The sequence below is a fragment of the Styela clava genome, chromosome 5 (genome assembly GCF_964204865.1).
Source record: "Styela clava chromosome 5, kaStyClav1.hap1.2, whole genome shotgun sequence".
NCBI lineage: Eukaryota > Metazoa > Chordata > Ascidiacea > Stolidobranchia > Styelidae > Styela > Styela clava.
Window position 1 is genome coordinate 186202 of NC_135254.1, and position 23305 is coordinate 209506.

The 23305-nt window shown below is 34.3% G+C and overlaps 1 protein-coding gene across 1 annotated transcript in view; it reads left to right on the forward strand.

Moving 5' to 3' along the window:
* Positions 1 to 23305, forward strand: part of LOC120331725 (uncharacterized) — a 152677-nt gene that overhangs the window by 8257 nt on the left and 121115 nt on the right. The window contains exons 4-13 of the mRNA XM_078112563.1: positions 17 to 181; positions 2872 to 3045; positions 4082 to 4255; positions 5401 to 5565; positions 7928 to 8092; positions 9438 to 9611; positions 10342 to 10506; positions 11798 to 11962; positions 13951 to 14115; positions 15321 to 15482. Coding sequence (XP_077968689.1) covers positions 17 to 181; positions 2872 to 3045; positions 4082 to 4255; positions 5401 to 5565; positions 7928 to 8092; positions 9438 to 9611; positions 10342 to 10506; positions 11798 to 11962; positions 13951 to 14115; positions 15321 to 15482 — 1674 coding nt within the window. The remainder of the gene's footprint in view (positions 1 to 16; positions 182 to 2871; positions 3046 to 4081; positions 4256 to 5400; positions 5566 to 7927; positions 8093 to 9437; positions 9612 to 10341; positions 10507 to 11797; positions 11963 to 13950; positions 14116 to 15320; positions 15483 to 23305) is intronic.

The following is a 23305-nucleotide window of genomic DNA, read 5'->3' on the forward strand; positions in this document are numbered from 1 at the left end:
TGTTCCATCTATGCAGGTATCTGAGCTAGATATCAGTGGAAATCAAATGAATAAACAAGCTTTCAAAAGTCTTGGTTCTGCTTTGGCAAGTATTGATGGAAAAGAAATGGGGCTCAAACTTCAAATGTGCGGTCTCACCAAAGATAAAACTGATGCACTCGGAAGGAATTCGGGATTCAAGGTTGGTCTGTCTCAAGATACCATGTCTAGATGAAAAAAACTACTTTTGAGTTTATGAGGTATGAACCAGAACAGTGAAAGAGTAAGGGTTTTTCGAGTCGAACCCCATACTCCCCGCTTTAAATTTTTAGTATAATGAAAAATTTGCTGATAATGCGTGAGTTTGCATTTTGTTAAAATGGCCGATTATTTTTGTCTAGGTGTCGTGTTATTTAGGTTGTAAACACCTCAGTCTTTATTCCACCTAAGTCACAAATTTTTATCAACATATATAGTATAGTGCCGATGGTAATTACTTTTTTTATTCCATGGGACTGTGAATCAGTGAGAGAGAACAAAAATAAAATATTTGAAAGAAGTGAGTTTGCCAACAAATTTTCTTGATTGAAAAGCTGCAATATAAAATATTAAAAAGAAAACGTAGACACTATAATTTTATTTAGGAGGCACACGACTGCTCAAAAACAAATTATTTTAGAGATTGTAGATTGAATAAATGGGTTGGTTGGCTTTCGAAACAGAAAGTCACTGAAAGTTTACTTTTTGCTTCTAAAATTTTGAATTTAAAATCCCCTTTCCCCCTTTTGAAAATCCTGGCTGTGCCCCTGAAGCAAAGATATTTAACCAATAAAGAACACTACTTATCAAAAACATGCAGGAAATTTGGTTATCTATTTCCACCCAGAAAAGTCAAATGCATTTATGAGATTTTTCTGAATTCAAAATAGATTTTTATGGGAACTCATTTGAAAGTTTGTAGTTTCCTTGATCGATCATTTTATGTGACATTCATGTAACCAATAACTACTTCGAAGTTTCACTAACAAAAATTTCAGTATATTTTGAAAATTGTGGAATGGCTTTACTTGAGCATAATGACAAAAGTAACGTTGAACTGTTACGGAACTTTCCATAAGCATAGTTACAATCGTCAGTACAAAGAAGCAGGTTTCATTATTCATTATACACGGTGTCTCGAAAATAGGTATACACTTTTAATTTTAATTTGCTTTTCAGGAACTAATCAAAGAGCGTTCATTTTTTCAGAAAACATAATATAGATAAGTAGTAAAATTCGGATGTTGTTTGCATTTTTCATCAACCCGCAGAATGACAAGGAGATAAACCCAAGAAATGGGGTGCAAAATTGCTGATTGGCAAAAGTAAGTCATACCCAGCGCCTCTTTAACGGAGAATTCGGTATTAATTCGGCTTCTACACGACGAACAATTTATGCAATTCATCGTATATTTATGGAAACTGGATCAGTAGTAGTTAATGCACGATAAGATAAGGAGGACCAAAGAGTGGACGCTCTGAGGAAGAGATTTAGAGCTTAATTCATTCTAAGTTCTATGTAAAAGAGGCGCTGAGTTTGCCTTACTGATTTATATGCTTTGTGCCAAACAGCAATTTTCATCTCATTTTCTTGGGTTTAAAACCCTCTTGGCGCCCAAACCCCATGTCATTTTGCATGGGTATTTTAAAAAAAATTTTTTGTCAAAAATTGAGCCCTCAAGCTCCATTCAAAGTTTTTTAAAAGCGTGTGCTAGAGTTCTATTCAACAATATATCTTTAAAACACACTCCTCCAAAAAAAAATTTCTTAAAAAATGAGACCTTGAGATATTCTGTGAACAGTAGAGGGTTAATATTTAATTCCTAATTAATTAATTTTATTTCATTGTTTTCGTCAAGTTTTTCCCAACGTAACAATACCGAAACGACTATTATAACATAAATGGTTACTCTGAAATTCACAATTGTATTTCCGGAATTATCATGTTCAACGCTTCAATTGACGATTTTCATGACGTCACAGCTCTAATTATTACTGCACAGCCACCCCCAATGTAAAAAAAAAATACTTTTTTAGACGGAAATGCGCGTAGAACGACGTAAACAATCCAATACAAGCAGTTATGCGTGAAAATTACCAATAATTTTACTTTTTTTTCACATACAAAAATCTCCATACCTCTGCCGAGTATGGTGCAGTCGAAATCATGTTTATCAAAACAACACAGCGCCAGGGATGGTATGTATGACTGAAAATACATGCTGAACCAATAATAAGTCATTATAATGGAGTTAATGTCATTGATTTCCTGTCTGAGTCGCGTCGACATTTTCAGACATCTGTCAGGCGATTTGGAAATCCATGCTATTTATACGATTCGCACTTTGCGCCACGGCTGGAAGGATTTCTCGCTTCTCTCACATCAGGGCATTACGTCAATAAATAGCTGAGAGCGATATTAACAGTAGGTTACCCATCGCTAGCGTAAATATAAATTTTATCTCATATGGACTAGTCGGCTGGAAGAGGGTTTTAATCTCCTTGTCATTCTGTGGTTTGACGAAAAATGCAAACAATACCTAAATTGTACTACTTATCCATACTATCTTTTTCGAAGAACTGAACTTTCTATGATGAGTACCTGAAAAGCAAATCAAAATTGAAAGTTTATACTTACTTTTTCATCAATCAAGAGCTAAAGTAACTAATTGTAATATCAAATTCTTAATATAGATGCTGCAAAATTTGTTCACAATCTATACATTATGAAACGCTTGATAATTTAACTTAATACTTATTTAAACCTATTACATAAATATTTGTTATTTTACGATATTTACGTACGTGTGCGTCAGCATTTGCAATTTTCTTAGCTTTCTCTAAATCACACAGATTCACACTCTCGATGTTCGAAACAACTCCAACATCACATTCGATCTATTTCTTGCAATCGCTAAAGTTGCAACTCAGAGTGAAGTCGAGAATCTTTTAACGGATCCATGTGAAGAGTTACATCTAACTACAGAGCAGCTGATGGAACTGAGCAAATGGAAAACTTGTGGAAAGGTTTGAAATTTTAGAAGATAAATTTATATTATTGATTTTTTCATAAGGTCATATTTTACGAACGAGACAATCATTTCTTCATTTTTAATCCGTTGCCAACTTGCTAGCACTTCATTCAACTAATAATTATTAAAGACTTGAATCCACAACCCAAATTTCTTGATTGAAAAGTGGCATTATATAATGTTAAAACTGGAACGACACGCGACATTTTCTCGGTATGCGATGATTTCAATATAATTAATGTAAAGAGTATATCAATCAATTTTTTATTGCAATAAAATAAATTCCAAGTATTCGTATTTTGTAAGGTAACCACAGGTAACATTGAACACAATTAAGGTGATCCAATAAACGCATCAGTCATGGATCACGCACTAATGAATTATACTCATTGACTCTTTAACGCCGACCTTGGGATTTTGGTATCGGCAATATCTTATTTAATTAAAAATAATCTCGAGTGCTGAAAGAACAAATCAAATTTCACGAGTCCCAAGATTGCAAAAACACAATTCCAATCTATTTAAAGTTGGCACTATTTTATGTTATTTCAGAATAGTACCTAATCTTCAGTCAACCGAATAGTAATCTCGAATCAAAGGCGAATAATGATTAACACAATTAAATTATTATTTCAAGACATTTTAAATACTAGCATCGGTCTTGGATTGAATACTTTACTCAACAGAAAACTTGTTATCTGCTGAAAAAGTCTTTTTAACCGATTGGCCCAATCATGAAGAAAGTTGCGCGGGTATGTAGGATCCAATTTTGAACTCTCCTCCCTTTTAAGAATCCTGGCTGTGCTCCTGTTTATAAATAATGTCATACTTGATCCGCTTTGTTGCCATATTTCGAGAATACTGTTGTCAAATGTTATTTACGCTGTTATTGCTTATTTGGACAGTTACAAAAATAGCCAAGTCATTATTATGAGAAGTAATTGCATAGCTCACGGAGCGCCTACGTTTGCCTCGTGCAGCGCAGGGATCCGTATGGAGTACTTTGATAACCAATGCTTTAAATCACGCAGATTCGAACTCTTGATGTTCGCAACAACTCCGAGATCACATTCGATCTATTTCTTGCAATCGCTAAAGTTGCAACTCAGAGTGAAGTCAAGAATCTTCTGACTGATCCATGTGAAGAGTTACATGCAACTACAGAGCAGCTGATGGAACTGAGCAAATGGAAAACTTGTGGAAAGGTTTGGAATTTTAGAATCTAAGATTATATGATAATTTTTTTTTTATCAGGTGTTTGTCTTAGAACGATTAAATATCCTAACATTTCCATGTGGATACAAAAATACTTGTCTATCAAGATCATGCAAAGTTTCAACTTCCTTCTTCTTCAGTTTGTTTGTTGAATTTATAATGTAATCAGGCAACATAAGTTGGTGGCACCCAGCAAAATATTTTAAAGGAGAAATATTGGCATTTTTCTAAAATTTATCAATATCTACATTATATTTGAATTATTTTGTAGTAGAAAAAGCGTCGATTTTGACTTTAGGTTTTGAAAATGTAATTGAATAATATCGTCGACACACACGAGGCAGCATTGTGGCCTTTCATCTCTACATTTTGGTCAATTTATAACGTTTTTGTTAAAGCATGGAGACTAATTTTCAGAAAACATTGTCCAGTGGGGTTCATAAAAAGTCATATGCAAAAATACCAGGATAGTCCACTAGAAGTACTTGCAGTATTATGCTATTCCATCTATCTTTCAGTAAATACATTATGCTTGTTTGAATCCGTGCTATGATAGAAAACACATAACGCCAGAAAGGATAAACTCAACACCTCATGCAAAATGTGTGTTAGTATATGTAAAGATAAAATCTTGTAATTGCTTATCTAGAACTTTGATCAAATTTGTAAAATTCATTGATGTATATACAAACCTTCTTCACCTTTCCATCGCACATGTAAATTATTAAGCGTCATTTAGTGTGGCAATGAACTGTCCTATCCTTGTAAAAGAACACATCTTGTATGGAGCCTTCTGAAATTGGAATATTAAGTCATTACTCGCTGTCTATACATTGTCAAAAATAATTCTCAAACTAAATATTATGTACAAATATTTTTATTCTTTGTTCTGCATTTAGACCTCGATAAAGTTAAATTGTTTGCTTATTGAGAAGAAAAATAGAAGTCCCTTTATTTTCTGATAAATTCAAGTTAAAAATTTATTCATGATGTCATGATATATTTTACAAGAGTGTTTAATACACATTATGACAACATAAATCAAGCCCTGACAGTTTCCTGCATTTAGTCTTTGACCAAATCCAACCTTATGAACAAGTTCATCATGATTTGTCAATAACCTTATTTATTCCAGTTGGATAAACTAGATGTCAGTGGCAACAAGAACCTTGGCACTGCTGGTTGGGGTGAAGTTGGAAAAGTTGTTTTGCAATGTCAGGTGAAGGCATTTGAGGCTCGGAATTGCAATCTGACAGCAGAAGGCATGGAAGCATTCAAGGAAAACACTGGCAATGCAAAGGTAAAGTTGCCAAGATTGGGTATTTTCTGGAATCGATCCTAATTTAACAAATCCTGAATTGTTCGATTATTTTAGGTTGTTTATGGAACTAAGAGAATTAAACACAAACAAATATTAATATTTTGATGCACAGACAAATTCCAGTCAAATGTGGTATTTATAAATATTTAATATTGGAAAATACGAATGAAAAAAACTTCATTTCCAAATTCCATCAAATGCAAATTATGTGTACGTTACTCACCACTCATACACTAGCAATGCAAAGGTAGAAAGCACATCATTTCTTTTTTTTCTCATTAAAACTGTATGATCACACTGTTAAGAAAAATATGCCAAGTCACTGTTATTTTATCGTACAGGAATGACAAAATTTGCTAAACATAAAAACCACCGACGACATAATTGTTTGATTTGAGCTTTCAGTCAGTTTCACTTCCAAATAACCAAGTTTCTGATTTCTGGTTCATTTTTTTTTATTCTTACAGCAAAATTAAAGCTACATTCTGACTAATATATTACAAATAGTGTGGAATTGGTAGATTCACTTTAGCTCTGGCGCTGTCGATGAATCCGCAAAATGTGGTTAAAGTCACAAAAGTTGTCAGAGTCGATCATGAAGCGAACTTCACCATGTTCTTGTCATGAATCTATCAAGAAGATTTTTCTCTACACTTCACAACCTCCCATTATTAGGTTGAACCAAATTTAACCAGTAAACACGATAAACGTAAATGTCAGCGCTGGGAGTAGCCAGTCGGTTACTCGATTACCTGTTGCAGATGGTTATCTGTTAATTAATTTTGATCAGTCGTAAGAGTAAGAATCACATTTCATGTAAAATCTCATAATCAAAATTTCTTCTCACTTATGTGTTTGTTGTAATCTTTAATTCATAATGTCACTAATTAACTTCGTCAAGAAAAGCTACAATGTCCTTCAAAGACTATGACTGCAAGTGTAGGTGAAGGCCTGTACAAATGAGTGGTCAGTGAGACAAACTATCTGAAATACTGAATACATCAAGTATTTCATGTGGAAGGTCCTATGACTGACAAAACTATGACTGTCTATCAAATTTTCGCATAGCAATGCAAATAAAAATGGTATGAAAAGCCCTATTATAACGAGATTTTCAATTTTGTTGAACTATGATTAATATCTACTGTCACTATGTATCATTTTGAAACAACCTTTCCCTCTGATGTAGGTAGTAAACATACTATTTTCTTTATTTACATTTATCTTCATAAATTTCTGATTAAATCAGCTCATGTTTGGCTTGGCATTTGTAGCTCCTATTTTCATGTTATTCTCAAAATCACACAGATTCACACTCTTGGTGTTCGAAACACAATTTTATTTAGGGAATTTGCAAATTCACTACTTCCCTGACGATTTTGATAATGTCACGCCCTAATTATTAGTGCAAAAAATACAAAAAATATAACGAATGTAATCATTTCCATTTCCGCGAAAGAAATGAATATAAATCGTTGATTGTGATCCAATGACCGAGAGGGCACATATTCGTTTCTCTGTTCAAAGCAGATAAAAAACGAATACCATGTCCCCGAAAAGCGGTTATGTGTTGTCTTTCTTTTGTCAATCAAAAATACATATACTAGAGGTTTCTAAACTCGGGGCGTAATTACTATGAACATTATTTATGAACCACTATAATATCATTCGTTTATTTCATCCTTCGGTGCTTCCAAAGTGATCTTGCGTAATATTTTGGAGAAAAAGATCTTCGGATAGAAAGTAAACTGGACTTTCATAGTGATCTTGCGTAATCTTTCAAAGAAAAAAATAGACGGGGAAACATGACGTCAACCCATCTCCTAAAAGGAGAGATTAGGGACTACTTTCAAGCATTTTCTTTTGGACAAGGAAGCGTGGTATACTAAAGCGATATGGGTGGCGGAGGATGTTATTTTGCACAGGCTTTGTACAAATGACGTGCATGTATCAATCGTTGTCTGTAAGATGGAAGGAGTAACACAAATGTGCAAGTCTTTGCTGTTCATGCGAAGAAGTACGCTTCACAACTTACATAGGTGGTTGATTGCACGAAAGTTTTCTTATAATTTTCTTAGAGTGAACAGTCTTTGTGAGCCGCACATATTTTCAGACAGTTAATAACCAAAAAGCGCGCAAAGACTGTGACAATTCGTTAACTCAAGAGAGTCGTCTAATTATAAGAAAAAAAAATACAAATGACATTTAAAGTGACACTTGTAATACTGTTTCCATAGCTGTTATCGTAGAAAACGAAATTATCCATTCTAAAAGTGTGGTACAACAAAATTCCATATGAACAGGTTTATCATGATATGTTCATCGATCCTTTTTATTTCAGTTGGATAAACTAGTTGTCAGTGGCAACGAGAATCTTGGCAGTGCTGGTTTTGCTGAAGTTGGAAAAGTTGTTACACAATGTCATGTGAAAGAATTCGAGGCTCGGAATTGCAATTTGAGAGCAAAAGGAATGAAAGCATTCAGGGAAAATACTCTCAATGCAAAGGTAAGGCTGCTAAACTAGGATATTTCCTGGTATTAATCCCAATTTAACATATCCTCAATTGTCTGTTTATTTTATGTTGTTTATGGTACTTTTATATTTAAAAAAAACTAACAAATATTGGTGTTTTGCTACACAGACACATTTCAGTCAAATATGTTGATTTTAGATATTTATTAATGAAAAATACAAATAAAAATCTTCAATTCAAAGTTTCATCAAATGCAAATTATGTAGACGTTATTCACTATATACACTCGCAATGTAAAGGTAGGAAGCAAATAATTTTTTTTTCTCATAAACAAAATTTATGATTACACTGTGAAAAAATACGCAAGGTAACTGTTATTTCATCAAACTTGAATGTCAAAATTTGATGAATATGAAAACCCTATGACTACATCATTGTTTGATTCAAGCTTTTTTGAGTTTCAGTCCTAAATAACCAGCTTTTCTGGTTTCTGGTTCATTTTTTTTGTTCTCACAGCAAAACCAAAACTACATTCTATCTATTATATTGCAAATTGTGTGTAAATGGTAGATTCATTTTGTTGTAACTCTTAATAAGTCCTTTAGATCTGACGCTGACGATGAATTTACAAAAAATGGTCTGAGTCGATCATGAAGCGAACCTCACCATTTTCGTGTCATGAATTTATCAATAAGCTTTTTCTCTACATTTCACAACTTCCCATTATTAGGTCGAATCAGTAAACAAGATAAACGTGACCAGTAAACAAGATAAACGTGAATGTGAGCGCTGGAAATAGCCAGTCGGTTACTCGGTTACCTGTTGCAGATGGTTATCTGTTAATTAATTTTGATCAGTCGTAAGAGTAAGAATCACATTTTATGTAAAATCTCATAATAAGAATTTCTTTGCAGTTGTTTGTATGTTGTGGTCTTTTGTCACTAATGAACTTCAAATAAATGTAATAATTACCCTCAAAGACTATGCTTGCTAGCGTCAGTCAAGGCCAGTACAAATGAGGGTTCAGTGAGACAAACTATCTGAAATATTGAATGAGTCAAGTATTTTATGCAGAAGGTCCTACGATTGGCAGACCCGTAATTGTCTTTTGAGTTACGCAAACCACTGCAAAAAATGTAATCTAAAACTGTCTTGTGGAGAGATTTTTGATTTTAACAAACTACTATAAAAATCGTTTCTCACTTTTTATCATTTTAGCTCGTGCTTTAGACTTCAAGATAACAACCTTATTTTTTATGTAGATGATAAACATATTATTTACTGTCATATCTTATAATTTTATGGGTAATTCAGTTCATGTTTGTATTAGCATAAATAAGCAGCTCTTATTTTTATGTAATTGTCCAAATTATACAGATTCACACTCTTGACGTTCGAAACAACTCCAAGATCACATTCGATTTATTTCTTGCAATCGCTAAAGTTGCAACTCAGAGTGAAGTCAAAAATCTTCTGACTGATCCATGTGGAGAGTTACATCCAACTACAGAGCAGCTGATAGAACTGAGCAAATGGAAAACTTGTGGAAAGGTTTGAAATTTTAGAATCTAAGATTATAAGACGATTTTTTTTTTATTAGATGTTTGTCTCAGAACGATTAAGGTCAATTTATAACGTTAATTTATAACATAAGCCTTGAGATTAATTTTCAAAAAAAAACATTGTCCGGTGGGGTTCAAAAATGACATATGCGTCAGATAGGATAAACTCAACACGTCATGCAAAATGTGTGTTAGTATATGTAAAGATAAAATCATGTAATTGCTTATCTAGAGCTTTGTTCAAATTTGAAATTTTTATTGATAAATAATGAAATTTTCTTCACCTGTCCTTCGCCCATGTAAATTATCAAGCCTCATTTAGTGTGGCAATGAACTGTCCTCTGCTTGTATTAATAAAACCACATCTTGTATGAAGCCTTTTGAAATTGGAATTTCACGACATTACTCGCCGCCTATACCTTGTCAAGAATAATTGGCAAACTAAATGATAACAATGTTTTTATTCTTTTTTCTGCATATAGACTTTGATAAAATCGTATTGTTTTGCTTATTGAGAGGAAAAATAGAAGTCCCTTCCTTTTTTTGGTGAATTCAAGTTGAAAATTTATTCATGATGTCATGACATATTTTACAAGAGTGTTAATACACATTATGACAACATAAATTCAGCCCTGACTGTTTCCTGCATTTAGTCTTTGACCAAATCCAACCTTATGAACAAGTTCATCATGATTTGTCACTAACCTTATTTATTCCAGTTGAATAAACTAGATGTCAGTGGCAACAAGAACCTTGGCACTGCTGGTTGGGGTGAAGTTGGAAAAGTTGTTTTGCAATGTCAGGTGAAGACATTTGAGGCTTGGAATTGCAATCTGACAGCAGAAGGCATGGAAGCATTCAAGGAAAACACTGGCAATGCAAAGGTAAAGTTGCCAAGATTGAGTATTTTCTGGAATCGATCCCAATTTAACAAATCCTGAATTGTTCGATTATTTCAAGTTGTTTATGGAACTAAGATAATAGAAAGATAAATATTATTATTTTGCTACACAGACAATTTTCAGTCCAATAAATAAATTTTTAAATATTTATGATTGAAAAATGCAAATAAAAAAAAATTTCAAATAAAAATTCCATTAAATGCAAATTATGTGAACGTTACTCATCACCCATGCCCTTGCAAATACAAAATGTATGATCGTGCAGCGGTGTGGCAAAATGTGTGTTAGAATATGTAAATATAAATCTTGTAATTGCTTATCTAGCTTTGTTCAAATTTAAAATTTTTATTGATAAATATAGAAATTTTCTTCACCTCTCCATCACCCATGTAAATTATTAAGTCTCATCTAGAGCAGTGGTTCCAAAAATTTATTTTTACCATCACCATTTACAGTAATTTATACAACTTCATCGCCTTCCCTATCGCCTCTACATCTCGAGCGTAGATTATAAAACTAATTCATGTCAGAACCACCGTTCTGTCGTTATAATTCAATGAAGCTTCGCGGGCTGGATCATTCTACTCCGCGGGCCGGATCTGGACAACGGACAGTAGGTTGCTGACCCCTGCAATTCGTGAACTACCTAGTGGTGGGGAGGACTCCAGCCATCTTATTGTTTTGTGATTATCGCCTACAGGATTCAAACCTGCGAACGCACGCAGAGTACAATAATCAAGTGCACGCCGAAGAAAAGAGAAGGTTTCGCGAAATCGTCCTATCTCTCCATTCGGCTTTTTCGCCACCTTGAGCATCGTTTTCGCCCCACGATGCGCAATATCGCCCACTTTGAGAATCACTGATCATCTAGTGTGGCAATAAACGGTCTTACCCTTGTATTGATAAAACCACATCTTGTATGGAGCCTTTTGAAATTGGAATTTCAAGACATTACTCGCCTCCTATACATTGTCAAGAATAATTCTCAAACTAAATGATAACAATGTTTTTATTCTTTGTTCTGCATATAGACTTTGATAAATTCATATTGTTTTGCTTATTGGAAGGGAAACTAGAAGTTCCTTTCTTCTCTGGTGAATTCAATTTAAAAATTTATCCATGATGTCATGATATATTTTACAAGAGTGTTAATACACATTATGACAACATAAATCCAGCCCTGACAGTTTCCTGCATTTAGAGTTAGACTTTGGCCAAATCCCACCTTATGAACAAGTTTATCATGATTGGTCACTGACCTTATTTATTCCAGTTGGATAAACTAGATGTCAGTGGTAACAAGAACCTTGGCATTACTGGTTTTGGTGAAGTTGGAAAAGTTGTTACACAATGTCGGGTGAGGGCATTGGATGTTCGGGATTGCAATCTGACAGCAGAAGGCATGAAAGCTCTCAAGGAAAACACTGGCAATGCAAAGGTAAAGTTGCCAAGATTGAGTATTTTCTGCAATCGATCCCAATTTACCAAATACTGAATTGTTCGATTATTTTAGGTTGTTTATGAAACTAAGATAATAGAAAAACAAATATTATTAATTTGCTACACAGACAAATTTCAGCCAAAACTGGTATTTTCAAATATTTATTATTGATAAATACAAATAAAAAAAAATTCAATATAAAAAAACATTAAATGCAAATTATGTAGACGTTAATCACCACCCATACACTCGCAATGCAAAGGTAGAAACAAATCATTTGTTTTGTCTTATTGGGAATGAACCTAAAAATGCACTTTTGGTGGATTAAAAGAGTATTTTATATACTTGAGCATGGCCCATACTAAACCTTGAATAAACAAATAGATTCAGATTTTACTCCTGAAAACTGTATGATCACACTGTGAAAAAATAGGGCAAATTTACTGTTATTCCATTGTACCTGATTGTCAAAATTTGCTAAACATGAACCTATTTTCCATAATCAGAATCGGATCGAAACTAACTTTATAACTCAATACGGGCAAGCACTGGAATGGCAATACTTGAATATTCGCCCGATATTTGCCGCAAGCATAATAGTTTTATATTCTTGAATTCTCTGGCGTATCCCAGCTGATCTTAATTAAAACCCTATGTAACCTTTCTGGCTGAAGAATTCTGTATACCCCTCCTGAAAAATGTCATAACTTTTTGTTCAAACGTGCGTGAACCTTCAGTTTGATTTCTTCGAAAAGCGGTATTTCGCCGCTTTATGCCAGTTGTGTCTCGTGATGCGTGCGATATTCACTTAACCGTGTGCGTTGTGAATTTTTTTTTGAAAAAGGTTCTGTTTTGTTTATCGGTGTGATCAATTCCAGCGAAACCGACTCGACAACAAAGTCTCTCGAATTACGTAACTAGACAATTACGTGAGATTTCAGACAAATCCAAACATGCCGCTTGAGACGGCGTCGAACGCTAAATATTCAAGAAACAAAATAGCGGGTTCATAGCGAGAAATTCCCAGCGAGGACGCTGATTGTTTCTTTATTATTGTGATCATTACCTTGTTTACGAGCTAAAACGATTACTCGCCTGTTAAATAACATGCGAGTTCTACAGAAAAACCATTGCAATATATCCCAGGATCCCACCAGACTTCTTGTCTTGGTTCAAGTCGCTGTAATGCTTTTACAGGTATATTAAAAGAAATGCACAATATTCATGGAATTACATTGCTGTGTTCTCTGATAATATTATTAATTGAAGTTTTCAGTCAGTTACATTCCCAAACCCCTGGGCTTTCTTATTTCTGGTTTCTATTTTCTGCTAACACAGCAAAACCAAACCCATATTTCGACTGAATCCGAACATTATTGATTAATAAGACATTAGTACGATGTCTTGGCGGAATCCCGTGCCCCCCACCTCACCCCGGGTGTAATAAATATAAAGCTTTTTGTCCTTCAAAACATAGTAGCCCAGTATATGTTATTGAGTAATTAACAGGGCAAAGTGTCTGTATTTTAGTAGATTCATCTAGCTGTAATTTCTAATAAGTCATTCCCCTATTGCTCTGGTTCTGTGGGTGAATCCACAAAATGTGGTTGGAGTCGACCTTGAAAAGAACCTCACTACGTTCATGTCATAAAAGCTGCCATTGAGTCATTACCTAGCAATTCACGGAATATGCTTGTACAAGCAAATACTTTATCATAGATTCGCCAACATTAGTGTGGATTGATCAAAAATACCGGTATTGAAAAATATATTCTAAAAATATCGACTGTTAATTTTCAACCGATCCAAATTCTGTAAACTTTACCTACTATTGGAACATGGCCATGGAAAATTCTCAAATCAAATAATATTTAACGATGTTTCTACTTCATTGACTCTCTGTGTCCTGCATTTAGTCTCTGGCAAAATCCAACTTTATGATCAAGTTTATATCATGATTGGTTCTCTGATCCTATTTATTTCAGTTGTATAAACTAGATGTCAGTAAAAATGAGGATCTTGGCACTGCTGGTTTTGGTGAAGTTGGATTAGTTGTTTCACAATGTCAGGTGAACACATTAGAGGCTCGGAATTGCAATCTGACAGCAGTAGAAATGAAAGCATTCAAAGGAAACACTTGCAATGCCAAGGTAAGAAGCAAATCCTAGAAAGGTAACTAAAAGTACATGTTTGGTGATATATGAAAGTAGGTGACCGTACATTTGAACCCACGTACATTTGAACCCATGCGTATATCCACGGGTTCAATCTATATGCGGGTGCTAAAACCCATGGGTTAGGGTTAGTATGGGTTAAACTATCCGTAAAACAAAAAAAATTACATAGATGCAATAGCATACAGGTGCAATTGTCATGGGTTCAAATGTACGTGGGTTCAAATGTAATGGAACCATGAAAGTATTATATAAAAATCAAGAATGGACCAAACAGTACCTTTCATAAATATAGGGCTTTATCAATGGCCCATTATCTACCTTATAAGTATAAGGTATATGAACAAACCGATTCTGAGTTTTTCATGGTGGAAGCTAAACCAAACCCTTATTAGAACTGAATATTCTTGCCAAATTGGGCATATGCACAAGGTTCAAAGCATTAAACCAAACTCTGTTGGCTGGTAGGTTACACATACCATTTTCAAATCCCATGTCTATCACCACACAAACTGTGTAATATATTTTGACTATGCGATGCAAATCAGAAAGATTCCACTTCTAAAATACAGTGGATCTTTACATATTGTTAGGTATCAGAGGCCACTTCCACAGAATCTTATTTGGGGCTAAGACCAAAATAGGAATTTTTTATGAAAATTATTTTAGCAATAATATCTTGGGCTCAAACCCCATGACCACGATCTCACACAAGTTGTGATAAAATTGAAAACTTTGGGTTTTGCAAAACATGGTTAATGGTTCAAGGAACCTAATTGGGCAATGAGCGTTTATTTTGGTAGGTTCATCTTGCTGTAACTCATCTAACAAGTACTTTCGCTATGGCTCTAGTTCGGTGAGTGAATCCACAAAATGTGGTCGGAGTCGGCCATGAAGAGAATCTCACCATATTTTATGTTATGAAACCTGTCATTGAGTCATTAGCTAGTAATCCATGCATGGTTTGTCAAACCTCTCTGAACAAGGCTTGTACAAGCAAATACTATATCATAGATATGCCAACATTGGTGTGGACCTTTCGAAATACTGACTGATAATTTTACCTGATCCAAATTCTATGAACCCACTATTGATATGAGGTCATAAATAAATACCAAGTTCTACAAATCTATATTATGATCAAGTTTATCATGATTTGTCACTGATCATATTTGTTTCAGTTGTATGAACTAGATGTCAGTCACAATAATCTTGGCCCTGCTGGTTGGGGTGAAGTTGGATTAGTTGTTTCACAATGTCAGGTGGAGACATTCAAGGCTAGGAATTGCTATCTGACAGCAGATAAAATGAAAGCATTCAAGGAAAACACTCGCAATGCAAAGGTAGGAAGCAAATCATTTGGTTTTATTGGGGAGAAAAATAAGAGCGAATTTCTGGTGGATTGAAAGAGTAAAAGATCATTGTCAAGCATGGGCCAATCATTAACTTCCTCAAATTTGGACTTTATCAATTGCCCATACTCGACTTTGTTTAAACGAACAGATTCTGAGTTTTCGATCGAACTGCATAGCAAAATTGAAAAAAAAACTTATAGATACTAAACCTGAAAATAAATACCGGTAATAAAAATCTGCCCTTGTTGTTGTTTCCTTATGAAAATATTCAGAAAAATCTTTTGACATATTGTTACATATTGCTCTTTTGGACAGCTCGCAGAGCTTCTAGGTTTCTCTCAGAGAGAAACTGGAATGGCAATACCTGAAAATGTTTTTCCAACATTAGCTGCAAGCAGAATAATTTTATATTATTGAATTCTTTGGCGTATCCCAGCTGATCTTAATTAACATGTTCTACAGCAAAACCATTGCATTCTATCCCAGGATCTCACCAGACTTCTTATCTTTGGTTCAAGTCGCTGTAATGCTTTCTCAGCTATATTAAAAGAAATGCACAAAATTCATGGAATTACATTGCTGTGTTCTCTGATAATATTATTAATTGAAGTTTTCAGTCAGTTACATTCCTAAACCCCTGGGTTTTCTTATTTCTGGTTTCTATTTTCTGCTAACACAGCAAAACCAAACCCATATTTTGACTGAATCCGATTATTCTTGCCAAGTAGGCATTAGTACGATGTCCTGGCGGAATCCTGTGCCCCCCATCTCACCCCGGGTGTAATAAATATAAAGCTTTTTGTCCTTCAAAACATAGTAGCCCAGTATATGTTATTGAGTAATTAACAGGGCAAAGTGTCTGTATTTTAGTAGATTCATATAGCTGTAACTTCTAATAAGTCATTCCGCTATTGCTCTGCTTCTGTGGGTGAATCCACAAAATGTGGTCGGAGTCGACCTTGAAAAGAACTTCACTACTTTCATGTTATAAAAGCTGCCATTGAGTCATTACTTAGCAATTCATGGAATTTGCTTGTACAAGCAAATACTTTATCATAGATTCGCCAACATTGGTGTGGATTGATCAAAAATATTGAAAAATATATTCTAAAAATATCGACTGTTAATTTTCAACCGATCCAAATTCTGTAAACTTTACCTACTATTGATACATGGCCATGGATAATTCTCAAATCAAATAATATTTACCGATGTTTCTACTTCATTGACTCTCTGTGTCCTGCATTTAGTCTCTGGAAAAATCCAACCTTATGATCAAGTTTATATCATGATTAGTTCTCTGATCCTATTTATTTCAGCTGGATAAACTAGATGTCAGTAAAAATGGGGATCTTGGCACTGCTAGTTTTGGTGAAGTTGGATTAGTTGTTACACAATGTCAGCTAAAGGAATTGGATGCTCGGGATTGCAATCTGACAGCAGAAGGAATGAAAGCATTCAAAGGAAACACTCGCAATGCCAAGGTAGGAAGCAAATCCTAGGAAGGAAACTAAAAGTGCGTGTTTGGTGATATATGAAAGTATTATATGAAAATTAAGCATGGACCAAAAAGTACCTTTCATAAATATTGGGCTTTATCAATGGCTCATTATCTATCTTATAAGTATAAGGTGTATAAACAAACCGATTCTGAGTTTTTCATGGTGGAAGCTAAACCAAACCCCCATCGAAACTGAATATTCTTGCCAAAGTGGGCATATGCACAAGGTTCAAAGCATTAAACCCAACTCTGTTGGCAGGTAGGTTACACATACCATTTTCAAATCCCATGTCTATCCCCACACAAACTGTGTAATATATTTTGACTATGCGATGCAAATCAGAAAGATTCCACTTCTAAAATACAGTAGATCCTTACATATTGTTAGGTCACTTTCACAGAATCTTATTCGGGGCTAAAATGAGCATTTTATATAAAAATTATTTTAGCAATAATATATTGGGCTCAAACCCCATGATCATGATCTCACACAGGTTGTTATAAAATTGAAAACTTTGGGTTTTGCAAAACATGGTTAATGGTTTAGGAAACCTAATTAGGCAATGAGCGATTATTTTGGTAGATTCATCTTGCTTTAACTCATCTAATAAGTACTCTAGTTCTGTGAGTGAATCCACAAAATGTGGTCGGAGTCGGCCATGAAAAGAATCTCACCATATTTAAGTTATGAAACCTGTCATTGAGTCATTAGCTAGTAATTCATGCATGGTTTGTCAAACCTCTCTGAACAAGGCTTGTACAAGCAAATACTTTATCATAGATATGCCATCGTTGGTGTGGACCTTTCGAAATACTGACTGATAATTTTCTCTGATCCAAATTCTATGAACTTTACCCACTATTATTATGTGGTCATAAATAAATAACAAGTTCTACGAATCTACTTTATGATCAAGTTTATCATGATTTGTCACTGATCATATTTGTTTCAGTTGTATGCACTAGATGTCAGTTACAATAATCTTGGCCTTGCTGGTTGGGGTGAAGTTGGATTAGTTGTTTCACAATGTCAGGTGAAAACATTGGTAGCTCAGAATTACAGTCTAACAGCAGAAGAAATGAAAGCATTCAAGGAAAACACTCGCAATGCAAAGGTAGGAAGCAAATCATTTGGTTTAATTGGGGAGGAAAATAAGAGCGAATTTTTGGTGGATTGGAAGAGTAAAAAATTATTGTCAAGCATGGGCCAAACATTAACTTCCTCAAATTTGGACTTTATCAATGGCCCATACTCGACTTTGTTTAAACAAACACATTCTGAGTTATCGATCAAACTGCATAGCAAAATTCAAAAAAAATTATTGTTACTAAACCTGAAAATAAATAATAAAAATCCGCACTTGGTGTTGTTTCCTTATAAAAATAATCAGAAAAATCTTCTGACATATTGTTACATATTGCTTTTTTGAACAGCTCGCAGAGCTCCTAGGTTTCTCTCAGAGCCTTTCTCTTTTGAGGACCTAACCACTGGAATGGCAATGCCTGAATATTTTTCCAACATTAGCTGCAAGCAGAATAGTTTTATATTATTGAATTCTCTGGCGTATCCCAGCTGATCTTAATTAACATGTTCTACAACCAAACCATTGCATTATATCCCAGGATCCCACCAGACTTCTTATCTTTGGTTCTAGTCGCTGTAATGTTATCTCTGCTATATAAAATGAATTGCACAAATTTCATGGAAATACATTTCTGTGTTCCTTGAAATATTTGTTAATAGAAATACTCTGTGCTGGTTACATTGTCGTTCAATCAAATTTTCCAGTTTTAGTCCCAAATCACCGTCTTTTCTGATTTTTGTTTTATTTTTTTATGTTTATAGCAAATCCTATCTCATATTCGAACTAAATAAAATTGCCCAACTATTAGAGGAAGGCTTTTCACATTCCTGGGCATCATGTCCTAGTAATCAGTACATTCAGTCCAACCTGGGATCAAACCATATTGGCATTGCAGCTTGAAAATCTCAAGTTCAAATCACATCAACACCCAAAGTGTAATTGACTTTATGGAATTTTGCTTCACTTTTTGCCTTTTAAACACATAGCAGTTCCATCAAACGTGTCCTATGGATTCGTCGCGCTTATACTTTAAAATTTTGCTGCTCTATAACTCTATTGGTTCTTTTTCTTTTTTTAAACGACAATTTCTATAGGTAATTTAAATTTTAGCGCGTTCAGTGCATATTTTCAGGCTTGCAAAATAATAAAACCGATTACTGATAATTTTCCCAGTGAGTTTGACTTAATCTCAAAATAGTCTTTTTAGGGCTGTAGACTCTGAGCTATATTAAGAAAAACTCTGCCTTTTTTGTGTAAAAAACAACGTCTTAACATTCGCTTAATAATTTCCATCAAAAGTCAGTGATCATGACAAACTCTTCCAAACACCAAATCAACTGTTTTTTCAGATAAAATTCTTGGATGTGTGTGGGAACATGGTCAACCCCAACGAACGTGAATGGTTAACTAGAATGAGTGAAATTGTTCATCAATGCCAGGTTAAAACATTGGAGATGAGGAATTGTTTACTTATTAGAGATCAGCTGATAAGGTTCAAAGAATTGATCGCTGATCTGGAGGTTGAGTTCATTGATATATAAGACCAATGAAAGAGAAAAGTTAATGAGGTGGTTTAACTTTATGAAAACCCAAACCAACCAGAAGTGACAATTACCGGTAATCAATCAATCATCATTTATTTGTCAACAAAATATAAATATATCATGAGAAATATGACAAAATATAAAGCAAACAAAAAAAGGACGAACTTAATTGTATGACAGGAGGAATTAGTGGTGCAATGCATTACTAAAGTGTAGCAGAGCACGATGTATCAAACTGCACTGATTCTAGCATTTATTTTAGTTTTTAGGACTCTATATACTAAACTCATATGGGATAAAAGTTGATGAGGTGACACAATAAAATTAAAGCCCAAATCAACCAAAAGTGAACATGAACCATCCTGTGAATACAAGAAGTCTAGCAATTCTTTCACACATGGTTGTAACAGATGATTCAAATTTGTGAACCTATGCGGTGAATGCATCACGACAACCATTGAGGCTGGTTGAAGCCATAAATAGTGCATTGGATGAAAGTCTGATGTCCCTGGTATTCACTGACACCTCTATATCACTGATAAATAGATATGTATCGCATCTGTGGGTGTTTACATTTTCTTTATCAGCAATCACTTCTTGCAAACTCGCTTAGAGTGAACTTATAACAAACTTGAATTATTTGAAATAACATGATATTGATTTTCCATGTTGAATTACATTGTAACAAGAACGTGACTTCCAACTCGTAAAAATCTGATTGGTTACTTCATTCAGTAGAATGTGCTTCATCATGTGCTCTGTACGGTATCTTATTTATGTATATTTTTCTTGGTTTGCTTTGCTTATTGTAATCTTCTATAATTTATTAATTATGTGTTACTTTATTGAATGCCTGTATTTCCAGTATTATTTTTTCATAATGTGAAGGCAATAATAAATATTCATTAAGGTGGGCTGAGTTCTTGCAAACTCGCTTTGAGTCAACTTATAAAAAACTTTTTTAGTAATCTATTTCAAAGAACATAATTGTTTTCCCTTAAACATACTTTAGCGAGCACTCCAGCAGTGTGTGTATCAATATGGAGGTAATTCTGTTCGCCTATTTTACATCAATTTGTGTAGGGACTGAAACCTATGGGCAGTTGGATATTCAGTCGGCTAACACTGACATTCCCAGAGCTCGTAATATAACTAAAAGAAGAAAAATGGGAATACACATACTTTGGGAGTACCCTTTAGTGCTGGCAAACAATATTGAAACTAATATTGTCATTGGTATCTCTTATTCAGTTTTTTATGTAATCTTTCCTAGTTATTATTAATATTTATGTATATTTTAGATTTTCAGTTATATGAGTAAAATGTCTATTGTTTTATCTTTAATTTTCACTTTCTGATTTTTTCCATTACTGTTTGATCCATGTAAGATTGTAGTGATAAAATAGCCATGTGTTTATTTTAAATAGTATTTCTGTTGTTGCCATGACAGTTAATTATTATTTCACTCATTGATTGGAAAAGTATGAAAATAAGTTCTGGGATATTCATCAATATCTGCACTCAGAACAAAAAAAGCAATTATTTATAATCTTGTCATTCAAGCTTGACTGACTTATCGTTGCCCAAGTGAAGTTCATTTTTCCGAACCAGCGAAAAATTCCAAATGCTGAAATTCAAAAAATTCGATCAAAGTGTCCATTAATATTATTCTGTATATCCAAATTATACCCTCTCTCTGATTGATATTTTTTTTTATATTTTGCTCTATTCCCAGGATAGTAAATTGTTTGTGAACATTTCCATTCAAATCTCAACTGGGAAGTAATATGTGGGGAAACCCTGCTATGTCACTGAGACCCTGAAATAAAACTCAGAATGGACTGTAAATTTAATGTGAAATAGTTAAATTGTATAGTAATTCCTATCATATAAATTTCATGAGAACATTTCTGAATTATATTATGATTAAATATCATTCGACCTTAATTCTCTGGGCATCACCAACATCTGAGTTTGCTTTCAAGTAGATATGCAAATGAGTGCAGAGTGGCAAATAAAGCAGAGATCATTGTTTGATTTGTATTCGTGCTGAAAAATATTTCATGATTTATTTTGATTTTCATAATAATTCATGGCGAGAGGGAAGCCGATAAGACGACACAGCCATATTTACCAGTTTCAGGTTGGGAAATATCTGAACAATTATACATTCCAGATGCATAAGAATCTTTTTCAATCGACATAGCTTAAGATAGTCTAAATCTGTGGCCCTTTACAATAACTTCAGAACTTAAGACCCTTGTTCCTCTGGTAACGCATTTCTTTTAGATATTTTATATCCCATATTTTAGACTAAGAATCCAATGCAAAAGATGTTTCCAAGAAAACTATTTTAGAGGACTCCATTTGAGAAACCCTGCCATAAATGTTTGGGTATGCTTGTCAACTTGCAACAATGATCACACCAATCATATTGCATATTAGGCTATCATCTTCTGACATAGGATTCAATCCCGAATGGCATGTTCTTGGAACTAACCAATGAGCCAATGTTAAAATTGGTATTTTTGCTTTTTACTAAATCATCAATTTTGTATAGGGTGGATTTTCATTATTTTAATGCTTTGTAATTCATAATGCATTTGTATTCAACAAGTGTGTTTATTGTGTATGGACCATGATTAATCAGTATATATAGAGCAGTTTTCATGTAGAATTTAGATTTCAATAAACCTCTTGTTGAAACATATACTTTATGATGCGTTGTCTTGCTATATGATTAGTATGGCCAGTGACTAGAGCATTAGTGCCAGCCATGTTGGCATTGCTAAATACCATGCCCACCAGATCAAAGTATTTTTAAATCGGTAATCAATCTTGAACCTGAAATATTCCGATCCTTCCAAATATGGTAAATCCTTAGATCTGTGGTCAAACCCCAACAGTATTCCGCGAGCTCCGATCGAAACCCAACATTCTTAACAATTAAAACCAGGGGCACAACAACGTTGAAGGGAAAATGAAACCATCTTTAGAGGATGGAGTATCACTTTATTGTCCCTCAACACTGATTGGAATTTCAGAATTTTTTGACAAACTTGTGACCACCTCAATAATTATGGTGTAACTTTAGATACCAATATATTTAGTCTCAAGTTGGAAGTCATTGCCAGGTCCATTAATAAAGCGTTTACCAGAGCGAAACAGTAAAGTGGTCTAAATGGGGGAGGGTATGGATAGCTGCGGTGAACTATACTTGCTTTGCAGAAAAACATTATAATATATATATAAATCTGTTTTAAGAAACCTTTATCGAACCCCTGGGAAAACTCTACCGAACCCAGGTTAAGAAACACTGCCTTAAATATATCAGCGAATGCTTGTACATAGAGAGGATGCATCTCACAAAGATACTGCAGCTGACCATGTACATTCATAACCCTACCATGGTGAGGAGTCCCGCACATGACATTATCTCCCATATGATTCGAACCTACAGAGCCACAATTCCTAACCTTTAGCAGATTCACCAACTTCTTTTTAAAGATGATAGCGAGTGGGAAAAGTTTAATGAGAGTGAGATTGTCACCCACAATAAATGCTCTTACCAATCAAAAGTATCTCGAACACGGTATTCAGTATTCTATAAGCATGATTGCAGAGTCGGAGCTCGGCATGTTTTCAATAGATTAATTCAAACCACCTGGAGTCGAAATTTTA